We start from the raw sequence: 13,041 nt of genomic DNA on the forward strand, positions 1-13,041 counted from the left end.
CTGGGAGGGCGCCCGAGTCCGCAGCGCCCCCGCCCCCTCGCTTTTTCTTTCTTTCCTCGGTTTGGGATCTTGCTACCGGAGCCGGGAGAGGTTCGGAGAAGAGAAGAGCGAGGGACCGGAGTGCAGGCTTCCGCTGCAGCGCGCGAACGGAGCTGGGGTGCTGCGTCTCCCGCGTCCCCTCCCGGCCCTCGCCGCCCCGGCCAGGGCGTGAAGAAGGGAAGCCCTCGAAGGAGCCCACGGTTGGAGTCCCTCTGCCCGCAGCGCCGCGGGACCGGGGCGGCGACGCAGGCGGTCCGGGGGCCGGCTCCCGGCTCCCATTCCTCTGAAAGAGGGCGGCGGGGATCGCGTCTTCCCGGCGCTCGGCACAACTCCGCGGCTGGCAGCGCGCGGCTGGACCAAGTCCGCTTCCCGCCGACTCGCCGAGTGCGGGCAGCCCCTGCACGCCCGCCGGCACTCCTCGTAGCCCTACCTCCTGGGCACCTGCGCCGACCCCCACGCCGGGCGCTGAAACCCCGGCTCCCCACAGCGCCGGACCCGATGGAGAGCGCGCGGGCCGCGGCTTCTTGAGTGCGGGTGCCGCCGCCGTCCAAACTGCGCGCTGGGGTCCCCCGGCTGGCCCCTCTTCGGGGCATCCGAGAAGCCGGGGAAGAGCGCACCATGAAGTCCGTGCTGTTCAGCCGATTCTTCATCCTCCTACCCTGGGTCCTGATCGTCATCATCATGCTCGACGTGGACACCCGCAGGCCCGCGCCCCCGCTCACCCCCGCGCCCCTACTTTTCTCCCTACGCTTTGGGCCGCGGGGGCGCCCGACCCCCGCTCCGCAGGGGCGGCCCCGGGCGCGGCTCGGAGAAGCGCAACGAGTCGCGGCCGCAGCCGCAGCCGCAGCCGGAGCCGCCTCTGCCCACCATCTATGCCATCACGCCCACCTACAGCCGCCCGGTGCAGAAAGCCGAGCTGACCCGCCTGGCCAACACCTTCCGCCAGGTGGCGCAGCTGCACTGGATCCTGGTGGAGGACGCGGCGGCGCGCAGCGAGCTGGTGAGCCGCTTCCTGGCGCGGGCCGGCCTGCCCTGCACGCACCTGCACGTGCCCACGCCGCGGCGCTACAAGCGGCCGGGGCTGCCGCGCGCCACGGAGCAGCGCAACGCCGGCCTCGCCTGGCTGCGCCAGAGGCACCAGCACCAGCGCGCGCAGCCCGGCGTGCTCTTCTTCGCCGACGACGACAACACCTACAGTCTGGAACTCTTCCAGGAGGTAGTGGCCGGCCCGCCCCAGCGGGGGGCAGGGGCGGGAGGGGGCCTCGGGGGTCGCCCGCACTTGGGAGTTGTCACTTCTCCGTGCACTTTTGGGACTCCAGGTGGAGCGCTCCTCGCGGGCAGCTCACAGCCTCTGCCGGCCCTGGCGCGTTTCGCTTGTCAAGGGGATGGGGTTTGGGGATAGTCGGTGAGGACCACCGTGACTCAAGGGTGGGAGTCTGGTTTAGCTGCCTGCCTGGCCCCGAGATTGGGTTGCGAGAGTAGCACAGTTGGGGAGCGCGGGGATGATCGCAGGAACAGGCCTGGGTGGCCTGAGGATGCAGCCCAGCTGGAGAGGTTGGTCGGGGAGACTAGATGCCAGAGGAGGGGACCAGGGAGACGGCCCTGCGCAGTGCGGGGCGGCTTGTTGTACTTCCCAGGCCTTTCAGCGCGCACAGGTGCGATTGGGATTCTGGAACCATATGGAGAGGAAGGTGGAGAGAGTTATTTAAAAATCAGCCAAGAGACCAATTTCTCTGGCACAGTCCGCTGGCACGGAAATGATTATTAGTGAAAACATTGCCTTCTAAGGGGGTTCTCCCTCTATCTCTCCCCCCACCCACAAAGGCCCTTTCCGGCTCAGCATGCTGCCTCTTTTTTCGAGGAGACTCTCTGGCAAATGACTTGAGACTGTCCTGCCTTGTGGAAAAGACTGTTCTGTCTTTTCGCAGCCAGAGCTTCCAGCTGCACTTCCAGTTCCTTTTCTCGACCTTTCTCGAAGGCCTCGCTCTTTGGTGAGTTAGCAGGGCTACTCTTGCATGGCGCCCTTGCGTCCTGGTGCTTGCTGGGGGTTCTGAGTGCATCCGGCCCCACGCTGTGGAGAAGACCCTCCTTTCCCTTGAAAGGCCACACGTGCGCACAACCAGCCTGCACTGGGCTAGAACAGGTGTTACTTCTTGAGGCTGGTATTTTGCAGCCTGTGTGTGTGTGTTCTGCACGTGAGACTGCGTTCCAAGGTTGTGTCAGTTTCTTCTTCATACACAAATACAGCCGGAAAATATCTTGGATTCTTTGACATCCTGTGGGACCATGGCCTTCCTCTACCCCAAATTCCTTGATATCCTGCCTCTAAGACTCCATCGCCCCCTCCTCACCCAGGTAAACTGGACTGTGGGTCAGGTAGATCATACATGCCCCACACTTTCATTCTAATATCTGTTTAGTGTCCTTAACCTCAGGCCAATGCTACTTGTACACCTTCAGTTTAATTTTTCTGCCTATGTGATTTGAAAAAAATCCATTTCTTAAGAGCAGTTGCCACCTTCATTTCTATTCATCCTCTCCTTCTTCGTGAATAAAAGGACCAGTAATTGCTCTCTATCTTTTCTTCTCCATCCTTTCCGGAGGTAGGGCTTTTCTGTCCATGTTTCTACAGAAGAAATTAATGTGTGGTATAGTCATTATAACCAAGATTACAGATATCATCTGATTTTTTAAAAATTGGGCTTTTATTTTTATTCTGCTTGCATACTCTCTCCCACAAAAGATATGGTTTGTATTCTGAAGCACAGACCTTTACATGTCAGTACACGACAATTTTCAACCCACTTTTATCCTGCAACTGGGAAGTTGCCTTACCTGTGAAACTGTGGTCTTGTGTGTGTAAAGTAATGCACATCATTATTAATTACCCCTTTAGGGGGCTGGGCTGTGAAGGGGGGATGATTTTCAGTTTATTCCCAGCTGCTAGCCTGTCGTGTGTGGTGTTAGATGAGGGCGAGAGTTGGCAACACAGGCGGTGAGACCTTCAGAACAGTCTTCCTTTGATGCTTCCCAAACTGAAAGGAAGGCTTGTTGGTGGTGGCTACTAAGCAGCAAGAAGAGAATACAGTAGGTTTTTTTCCCCTAGTGGTCCATGGGGGGGTGGGAGGGTGGGAAGAGAGACAATATAAGAAAGGAAACGGTGAGGAGAAAAAAAATAGTATTGGCCAGAGGAAACTATAAAGGAAAAAAGCAAAACTTTATGGAGTAATGAGAATAAAATTAAGAGCATATGCAGCTCTTTCTTGTGGAGAGGTGCCAAGTATACAAAATACACAACAGAAGCAACTTTTTTAAAAACACAATATGCACCACACACTTAGAATTTTTTTCTTTATTGTTGAAAGTATTGCATATGTCCCCTTTTCCCCCCTATTGACCCCTTCTATCCTGCCCCTCCCCCCACCCCAGGCCTTTACCACCCTAGACACACTTAAAATTTAAATTCTATAGCTCCTAGAGGTCCTTCCAAGACAGTAATTTTATGACTAGTCCCTTTGTCCACCACCATCCCTTCTCCCTCCCACAAGATGCATTTGGACAGAGTAGGTATCTGTTCACCATGCATATATGCCAATACGTTCAGTTTTTCTTTTTACAATACATTATTTTCCTCACATGGCAAGCAGTATTGATTCTCTAAAGAGTCAGATTAGTGGAATTTATGCATCCTTAGTTTTGTGAATTAATGGGATGGCCTACTTTAAACCAGTTCTAGGATTGATTCCATGTGGATTACAGAGTAGACAGGGCTCTCTTAGAAAAAAAAGATAGGACTAGATAAAACAGCTAGACACTGAAGCGCCCTGGCGGGGAGGGAAAATGCTGATCAAGGATGCTGTAGGGCGGAGGTCTATATCTCAGCACTGCGTATGTGCACACACGCAAATTAGTTTTTAAGTAATTCACTTGCTTAAGGAAAGAATGTCCCAAGTCAGGCTTCATCTTTTATTCATAGTGCTTCTAATTTCCATGGTTGATGTAAACGCAGATAAGATAGAAGGAAGAAAATGAACCAGGTACAAATTAGCTCACTAAGCATTGGCTGCAAATGAAGGAAAGTAAAAGATGAAAGGTCTCCAAATTAAATTAAAGGCGCAACAGGCAATCCGTGTTCAATTATTTCTCCGTGGTAACTGGCATGGTGTTTGCTTCTCCCATACAGCTAACTCATTTTCAGCCTACCCTTTCAACTGAGCTGTGCCACCTGGAAAGAAAGATTTGCATTGAATGAATCCTACGTTAACAGCCAAATTCATTTGCAAATGAAAGCTAGTGTGGGTTGCAACCACAGAAACTCTGCTGGCCATTGGAGAGAACAGTGGTCAGGTGTGTGTGTGTGTGTGTGTGTGTGTGTGTGTGTTTTCAGGTTTCCAGTATTTCAACAACTGCTCTTCCTGTGGCATTGATGGGGGTTTGAATTCTGGACCACAGGTAGTCCATCTGCCTGTGCACCCTATGGATGGAGCTCTCTGGAAAAGCTTATTTGCAAAGGATTTAAACTGCTTTCATAAAAGCAACTACCGCAGATAAATGTGACTCTATATCCAGTCATATTTTCAATAAGCTATTGATCAGATTTCTGTTCCTTACTGGAAAACCTTCCAAGTTTCCCTGAGTTTAAAGCTGATGCTTTTCAGGTGAAGTTGCTGTCACCTTTGCGAGTTCATTAAATTGAAAGGTTAAAAAATAGCACTTTCCAAGCAAGAACAAAAACTTTAAAATTTTTAACTTTAAATTTAATGAGGAAAGACTGGAAGACAGGCCAACTGGAGACATTTAAGGAGCTCATGAAAGGACTCCGTTAATGAGACTGCATCTTGAAGATGCTCTGACGGCCGTGAGCTGAACAGGCCCTTTGTTTGGATTTTTTGTTGGGTGCTGTTAAGTTATTTGTGTGCTAGGAAGGTGGAGGAGTTGAGGCTTAATTCTGTCTTGCTCCTTTTCTGAAACATTTACAAGCTCCCCCCTTTACAGGCAGCTTATTAGAGCTATGATACAAAGAATATTGAAATTCACAATTTTAACCACCCCACCCTCCACCCCCAATAGTAAATTCTGTATGTTTCCTGCAAGGAGACAAAAGATCTACCGTGTTTTTTTACCCTGATACTTAGTGTAGGGTAATTATCTTTTCAAAGTGAAGAAACCCAGAAGATTCCATTATTTTACCTGAAATGTGTTCCTTGTGTTTTATTTCTCCCTATCTAAAAGCATATTAATAGTCATGCCTTAGGTCTGATAAAATGTGAGCGTTTTGGGAAAAATATGGTCATAAAGCTACAGCCAATTTTCTTAGGCTATTGATGTTAAATCTATAGATTTTCTTTAGTCTCCCTGTGGATAGGCCTTGAGTTATGGCTAGTCTTTGACAGGGTTCTTTGGAGATCAGCAGTTTTCATTTGGATTTTGATAATTTAATGGACCAGAAATAATAACTCAGCTTTAAAAGACATTCTGTCTTGCCTCTTCCAATTGTCTTTTTCCATCATTCGCCCCCTTACTTTTCACTGACTATTCTTTGTCATGAATACCAGTAGACATGAAGATGTGTCTGGATTATTGTTTGGTGCAATGAATGTGTGTCTTTTAAACATTTTTGCTGTTGTCTGGTTCTTTTTGGAAACTATGTGGGTGACTCCATTTTCTTCTGTCTATTCCACTTGCCTCTAAATTACAAGCTGGTAATTTTTCTCTTGTGTGAACAGTAATGAAATAGTAATTGCTTTTAAGGCATGCTACAAAAGAAAATAGAAGAACCAAAGTGAACGGTCTTATTTATTAACAATTCCAGGGGGTATTCGAGTAGTGGGTGTTTTTTTTTTTCTTTGGTACAGAATTCAATAATGTTCAGGTATGTCTATTCAAATCTTTCGGACTCTGATGGAATATTTGCTCAGTCTGTATAAGTTAACATGTTATTGTATATTTGATTTGCAGTGCTGTGGAAGCACGAAATTAGGTTTTGCATGGTTCTCAAATTCTCTCCCCAAAACACAAATACAATTGTTATACCAATCTATGTGTAGGTAGGTAAGTAAATAGATAGATTTAGAATAGATTTCCAATTCACAGAAGTAAAAACTAATAAAATATAATCCATTGTTCATACCTTGTAATTTTTGTATACAACCTTAAGTAAATGTTAGCAATATCCTTTGCCATGGATACAAGCAAAATACAGTTGACATTAGTTGACACACGATGGGCCAGGAGCCACCCTTACGATTGTACACATATTAATGTAAATACATCCTCACAGTAGCCCCTGAGCTAGGCACTAGTACTGTTCCCATTTTTCCCTCCACCCTTATGCTAATATCTAATCATGAACACAGTTCTTTGATGAGTACAGGGATCTTTAAAAGTGCAGCCTGAATCTAATATAGTCAGTGTGACCAGTAACCCTTTTTATACTTGAGTAGAAGTACCAGGAGATAACGTGAAAAGATCATGCAGCTAGAATTTTGTTCAGAGAGAGGATTTTGAATCCCAGTACCTCAGTTCTAGAGCCTGCCCTCTGGACTGTCCTGCAGCTCATCTCATTCAACACGTACAGTCATATGGAGCTATGTCTCGTGATAAGCAAAGCTTTTGATCAGCAGGAGTCTTCTGACGTTGTTGCTGTCTTCTGGGCTGTGCCATCTTTATATCTTATGACCTTTTTTTCTTGGTATCATTTGATCTTAAGAAAATGTTATGTTCTCCCTCACTATCTCACTGATCGGTTGTTTGATTTTTGGGTTGTTTTTTCAAGTCAGGCGGAAACTGCCAAGTCAGCATATAAACTATTGTCTTATATTTTTTAAATTAGATACTCTTGTGAATAAGTAAGAATTGATCATTTCTGCAAGAAGATAAAACATTTAAAATAATGTTTCCCTCAGTTGATATGTGTACATCAGCAGCTGTGTCTCCTGGGCCTGTAGCTTGTCAGGGCAGACAGAATTGAATGGAAAAAGGCTGAATTGTTTCACGTTACCATTGAGACAGGGGAGAGCTGGGCACCTGAACCCATTTGAGCTGAAGCCTATGTGAGTGGCTGACACCTGCTGGTTTGGGGAGCCTCACGCTGTTGTGCTGGTTATGCTGGCTGCTGAGGGCCCACACGGCCACATTCACAGGACTACTCACTTGTTGGTAGGTTTGTTCATTTTCTTGTCTGATTTCTTCTAGGGTTAGGCATTGCCCTGGATTAAAAAACAAAATGAATGAAAATCATTGGTTGAGCCTTTTTGCATGGAAGGAAAAGCTTGGAGATACTGTGCTGAGAGGGTGATCTTTTTTTTTTTTTAACCACAAGTCAGATTATTTGGTCTTTTCCCCCAAATAACTAAAAACTCAGTAGTCCTCTCCTCCCGCCTCCCCCCACCCCCCCATCAGCCAAACATTATGTACGGTACAAGCAGAATATAAGACTCTTATTTCTTCAACCAGGTATTTATAAATTATATCTTCATCTCTCTAATGAAAGCTAAGTATGCTAAATGTTGAACATTCTCCATTAACTGGGATTTCAGTTGTCTAAGATAATTGTATATTAGAAGTAATAACGTATCAGCAAGATTCCTTCTGCCTACTTGAGCTCAAACATGACCACATTCAGAAGATACTTTAATAAAATTAATCAGTATGCCTTCTCCTCCACTTAACCTGTTAATTGAGCACTTACTATGTGCCAGGCACTGTGCTTAATTACTGCAGCTGCGAACACAGGGCATCCAGCCCTCCCAGGTTGAGCACCTGCTCCCTAGGAACAGTGCATTGTGGGAGACCTGCAGGTGCCAGGGAGTGTAAAGCACAGGCAGCTAATGGAGTTGTAGGTTGGTTTTGTGTTTGTGCGGGGGGGAGGAGGGGGCGGTGATGGGGAGAGGGGGGTTTGGGCTGGGGATGAGTACTTGGGTCCACGTGGAACAGAGGAGGTTTATTCAGAGTGTATGTGGAAGAGAGAAAGGGCACAGTTGGGCCTGCAGAGAAAAAGGCCCAAGACTGCTCTAGCGCTTGCCAGGGAGCCTCTCTGAGCTCTGACCCCTCCTGTCCTCGGGGCCACTGGGCCTCATGGGATAGGCCAGTGATGGCGGACCTTTTGAGCTCGGCATGTCAGCATTTTGAAAAACCCTAACTTAACTCTGGTGCCGTGTCACATATAGAAATTTTTTGGTATTTGCAACCATAGTGAAACAAAGACTTACATTTTTGATATTTATTTTATATATTTAAATGCCATTTAACAAAGAAAAATCAACCAAAAAAATGAGTTCGAGTGTCACCTCTGACATGCATGTCATAGGTTCGCCATCACTGGGATAGGCCCAGGGCCGGCAAGGATGGGACTACAAACCAGCGAGGCACAGTCCAGGGGGGTGGGAAGGGACCCCTGAGGCCCTACATGGCAATGGACCCATCACGGAAGTCCGTCCTCTCGATAAGGATATTGACTGTGACCTAGTGGCCATCTTGGCACTGCTTCTGGGTGTCACACACACCTTGACCCCCTGGTTCTCCTTCCCCCGTAAGCCCCCCAGCCCCTGGCTGCCTTGTGATAATCAGTGTAGGCTAGGCCACAAGCATCAGTGCTACCCAGGCAGGCACCTGCTCCCGAGAAATCTGGGTCCTGCCAGCATCCAGAGCTCTCCAGGTGGAGGGAGCCAGGTCTGTGGCCTGAGAAAAGAGAATGTGTGGGTGTCCAGAGAACTGAAGGGTGTCCTTGCTATCTTCAGGGGAGGAGTTCGAATCTCTCCCCAAACCTGTCCTATAAAGCAGACTTCAGTGTCTTTGTATTTGGAAGTGGCGTTAAATCATGGCCATTAGATCCTTCTTCCTGGATACTGCCCTGTCCTTATGTTAATCTGAGTTTGAAAAGTGTGAACATAGCCATGTGAGGAGCATACTTTTGTTTTTTCCCCACCTGGTTTTCCAAACACCCGTTAGGCATATCTTTGACTTTTAACTCCTAACTAGAACTTGGTAAATTCATAGGAAAACTATAGATATGTATTTGTATATCTGGTTGTATTAAGGAAGTGGTAACATAAACTGTTATGGATTCGTCATAGCATCTAACATTGCATTATATAATGTGGTACATGTGTTTCAGCTCACTGTTTCTCCCATTGTAATATAAACTCCGTAAGGGTAGGAGTCTTCTTTTGTTCACTGCTGTGCCTCTAGTGTCCAGAGCAGTGCTTACCCGTGGTCAGTGCTTATTGAATATTTGTTGAATGAATGAACGAATGATCAGAGGCGTGGAAGCTGAGGGATTCTATTGCAGAAGGAAGCTCTTCCTAGGAAGGAACTCTGCACAGATTGTCAGTCAGATCACAGTTCCGAAGTCTGTGTTGTGTGTCTAGGATTATGTTGAGCCCTTTAAATAGGAACTTAAATGTGGCCCCTGCTCTGTCTTTCAGAGGCTTCATGCTATAGGGGGAGAGGGGGCAGAGGGGGAGAGAGAGACAGTGAGACCATGAATATTGATGGCATCCCTGTCAGTGCCCGTTAAGGTGTGTCAGGGTAGTTGTGAACTATTTGAGTGTTAGACCTCTTCACACGTGTGAGAGGCTGGTGGGCAGCTCAAATGGGAGCTTGGGAGTTAAATAGTCCCATGTTCAAATGCAGCTTCTCCTCTTAGTGGCTGCATGACCTGGGCAAGGGCTGCCTGCCTCATGTGATTGTTGTAAGTACAGTGAGGCCTTGACTTACGAGTGTCCCGACTAACGAGTTTTTTGAGATACCAGCTGTCTCTCGGCTGATTTTTTGGATTGAGTTGACAGAGTAATTTGAGTTAACGAGCTCCTTAACGAGCTCAGTCTCGGAACGAATTAAACTCATAAGTCAAGGCCCCACTGTACTGAACTATAGGCAAGTTATAACTACCAGTTCTTTTCCTCTCATGTTCTCCTCTGTGGGCGACTTCCCCTATTGGGGGATATACCAGACAGCTGCACTGCCTCAGGAAGGTAGATGCCTCTAAAAACTGTCCTGAGATCTGGACTGTGCTTCCGGAGGCCTGGTGGGAGGGGGACGGGAGGGGGGCGGGGGCAGAGGTGCCTGACTTTCCCAAATCAGTCTATACCCAAGTGGAACTGCATAAATTGGGAATCTTAATGACAGCACTGGGTTACTACAGTGATTAGAGGGACAAGATTGAATTAGAGCTTATCTACGAAGGATCCTGGGAGGAAGTGAGATTGATAGAATCAAAAGCATCTAAGGCATTTTAGGCTGAGACGAGGTAGCAGGGTGTTCTCCTGTGGGTTGAGAGGTCTGAGGCCGGTTAATGAGGGTGTGAAAGCTAACAAGTTGGCAGGATACTAAACCTCCTGCAGGTCCTGGGTGTGACTTTGAGTTACTGTTATAGTCCCAGGACCGAGGGCATATTACACGATAGATTCTTTCTGGCATGAATGAAAGGATCAGAGAGAGAGTAGGCAATAAAAGAGAGGGCAATGTAGTAGGAACGAAATGAATAGATTTTTAAAGCACATAATTAGAAGCCATAGTTTAATGTCTAAGGTCATTTGCTGAGGATGGGAAGGTTAGGAGTGTTCCTCTACTCAGCACCTCTTGGAGGAGGAAGAGAAGATTCTATTGGACGGCCTTCCCTTGAGCCCAGCCCCCTCCAGCCTTAACTGGGACATTGAGCTGGTTGGTCTTCAGCTGACGGGCCATTACTGGGAAGTCTACCCTCAGCTTGTTCCTCAGTTTTCAAACATTGCTTACATTTTCATAAACTAAAATATTTTAAAGCTTTTTCCTGCCGGAATGGGGAAGATGTAGTAGTTGGAAGGTGTAGGTATGCATGTTTGCCCATGGGGTCCCCTGGTTGCCTCCTTGCCTATGAATGTTCTTTCTTCACACGCCCACCCTGTGCCCGCCAGGTCAGTCTCTGGCAAGGATGGCGGTCACAACAGGGTCTGGCGCCGTGGCGCTCAACATCTCCTATTCACAAAACTCCTAAAAAATTTAGTAAAATTACACAACCTCTAGGATATTTTCAAATTGATGTCTAAATTAAAAACAAACAAACATTTAAAATAGTTGCAAAGCGTGTGGTTTCTGGTGTATTATAGATATTGACATTTGTAAATGAAATTTAAATATATTCAGTGGATATTATAAATACTATAACAGTTGTATACCCACTAACATTCATTTAACAAATATACTTTTCAGTCATTTGGGAATTTTATATGTTCTTGTTTTCCATTTCTATTCTTCCTTGGAATTTTATTCTAGCATAATATTTTGCGGTTCAAGGTTATTTACTGATCCTCCTTTTATGTATATCTTCAGTAACAAAAAATGAAATGTAGACAGAATTTACATTTTTCAAAAATTCCTGTGGCTATAAGTTTCTGTCTTAAACTCTTCACGACTGAGTTAACAGTACAGTTAGTAGCAGTTAACAAGTAATCAAAACAACATAAAGGTTTCAAAGTTGGTTAGTTGTTAAGCGTAAGAGCTACATTTATTGGAAGTTGGTTTCTTAATGACATGGATGGACATTTTCTTGTTGTTGTGTACTCCATATTATTGATGAATATTTCTTGTTGCTAGAAAGATATAAGGTTTAGCATAAATTATTTTCCCATTAGTTCAGCTTTGTTTACATAAAGAAGTAAATAGGATGGAAAGCATTTTCTCATATTGGTGTTCTTCACTTTTTTTCAACTCTTGGGCTCTAAGCCAAAAATCATATGTTGATCTCTGAGCAGAAACTTTTAATGCTGAATTGATGACATTGGTTTTCCTTCCTTCAATTTTGTTGGAAGCAGGTAATTAGAAACCTCTTGTCTTCCAAAAGGATCTATTACCCATTAATAGACATGAACTTTCTTAATGAAGACAGTGATGTTTCTAATTACCTTTGTTTGGTGCCCTAGAGGTTTGACCACAGTGGACAGCACATTCTAAGGTTCAGGGTGGATGAGAAATTGCCCTTCTGTGCGGGGAGGGGAGGAGGGAAGGCAGAACCTGCCCCACTTTATGCTGGTTTTAGGAAACCATCTGTGGGATTGTGGGATGGCGGAGGGTCAGGATTTCCACAGGGAGTCTTTGTACACACTCAGCGACCACGCACCCTCAGCCTGAGAACTGCTGTTTTGGTGGGAGGAGCGCTAAGTTAGGAACTGGAAAGTGTGGGCTGCAGGCTTGGCCGAGCCAAAGCCCTCACGCCTCGTGACCTCAGAGGAACAAACGTTTATGGACCATCTGTGCTCTGCCCTACATTTAGAGGTGCACACTGCTGTTTAACTCTCATGTCTCTGCGGTGGACATTACAATGTCTGTTTTACAAATGAGGAGAAGCCCTGACACGCGGCTTCCTCCCAGGGCCTGACACAGATGTGTGCGGCTGCTGTGAGAAATGGGGGATGCGCAGGTGAATGGGTGAACAGGGCAGCTCCCCCACCAGGTGGTTGTCTGCTTCTCGGTAAGTCGGTGGCCACAGGGGCTGTGCAGAGGCTCAGGAAGGCAAGATGTTCCCAAGTCCCCCAGCCAACCAGCCCGGCGGCCCCGAGGTGCTGCTCTGTGAGCCGATGGGAATGAGGATTTAAATGTGGTCCATGTGTGGATGCGTTGTTTATCACCTAAATAATCTCAGCCTTGCAAGATTAAAATGTCAGTGTGGGTTTTAAAGGTCAGATGACAGTTTGGGGATGTTTCTGTAGCTTTGAAAAGTTCCTCGGCTACATGTGGCGAAAGTGCTGAGACAGCCATGGGAGGTCTCCTATGTCAGGGGCTGCGGCCTTGTTCAGAGAAGCTCTGTTAACACCTGGTCTCCAGAGCTGGTGTTGGGCGTTCACCCCCTAACCCTTCATTGTTTTCAGTTTTCTTTCATGATTACATCTAACTATCTGCCTGTTACCTTTGATTCCTGCCCTGCAAACTGAAAAGACAGGTTTTGTGATTTTCTGGTCTTGTTTCTCCACCTTGTTTAAAGATTTAAAAAACAAAACGTTAAGAAGTTGGCTTGATGATGCTTGT

The 13,041-nt window shown here is 46.7% G+C and overlaps 1 protein-coding gene across 1 annotated transcript in view; it reads left to right on the forward strand.

Annotated features, from left to right (window-relative positions):
- Window positions 1–657: 657 nt before the first annotated feature.
- Window positions 658–13,041, forward strand: part of B3GAT2 (beta-1,3-glucuronyltransferase 2) — a 56,697-nt gene continuing 44,313 nt past the window's right edge. The window contains 2 exon segments of the mRNA XM_070418299.1: window positions 658–762; window positions 764–1,255. Of these exon segments, the coding sequence (XP_070274400.1) occupies window positions 658–762; window positions 764–1,255 (597 nt within the window).

Source organism: Myotis yumanensis, unplaced genomic scaffold (genome assembly GCF_028538775.1).
Source record: "Myotis yumanensis isolate MYYU_CA2020_CCGP unplaced genomic scaffold, mMyoYum1.0.hap1 SCAF_6, whole genome shotgun sequence".
NCBI lineage: Eukaryota > Metazoa > Chordata > Mammalia > Chiroptera > Vespertilionidae > Myotis > Myotis yumanensis.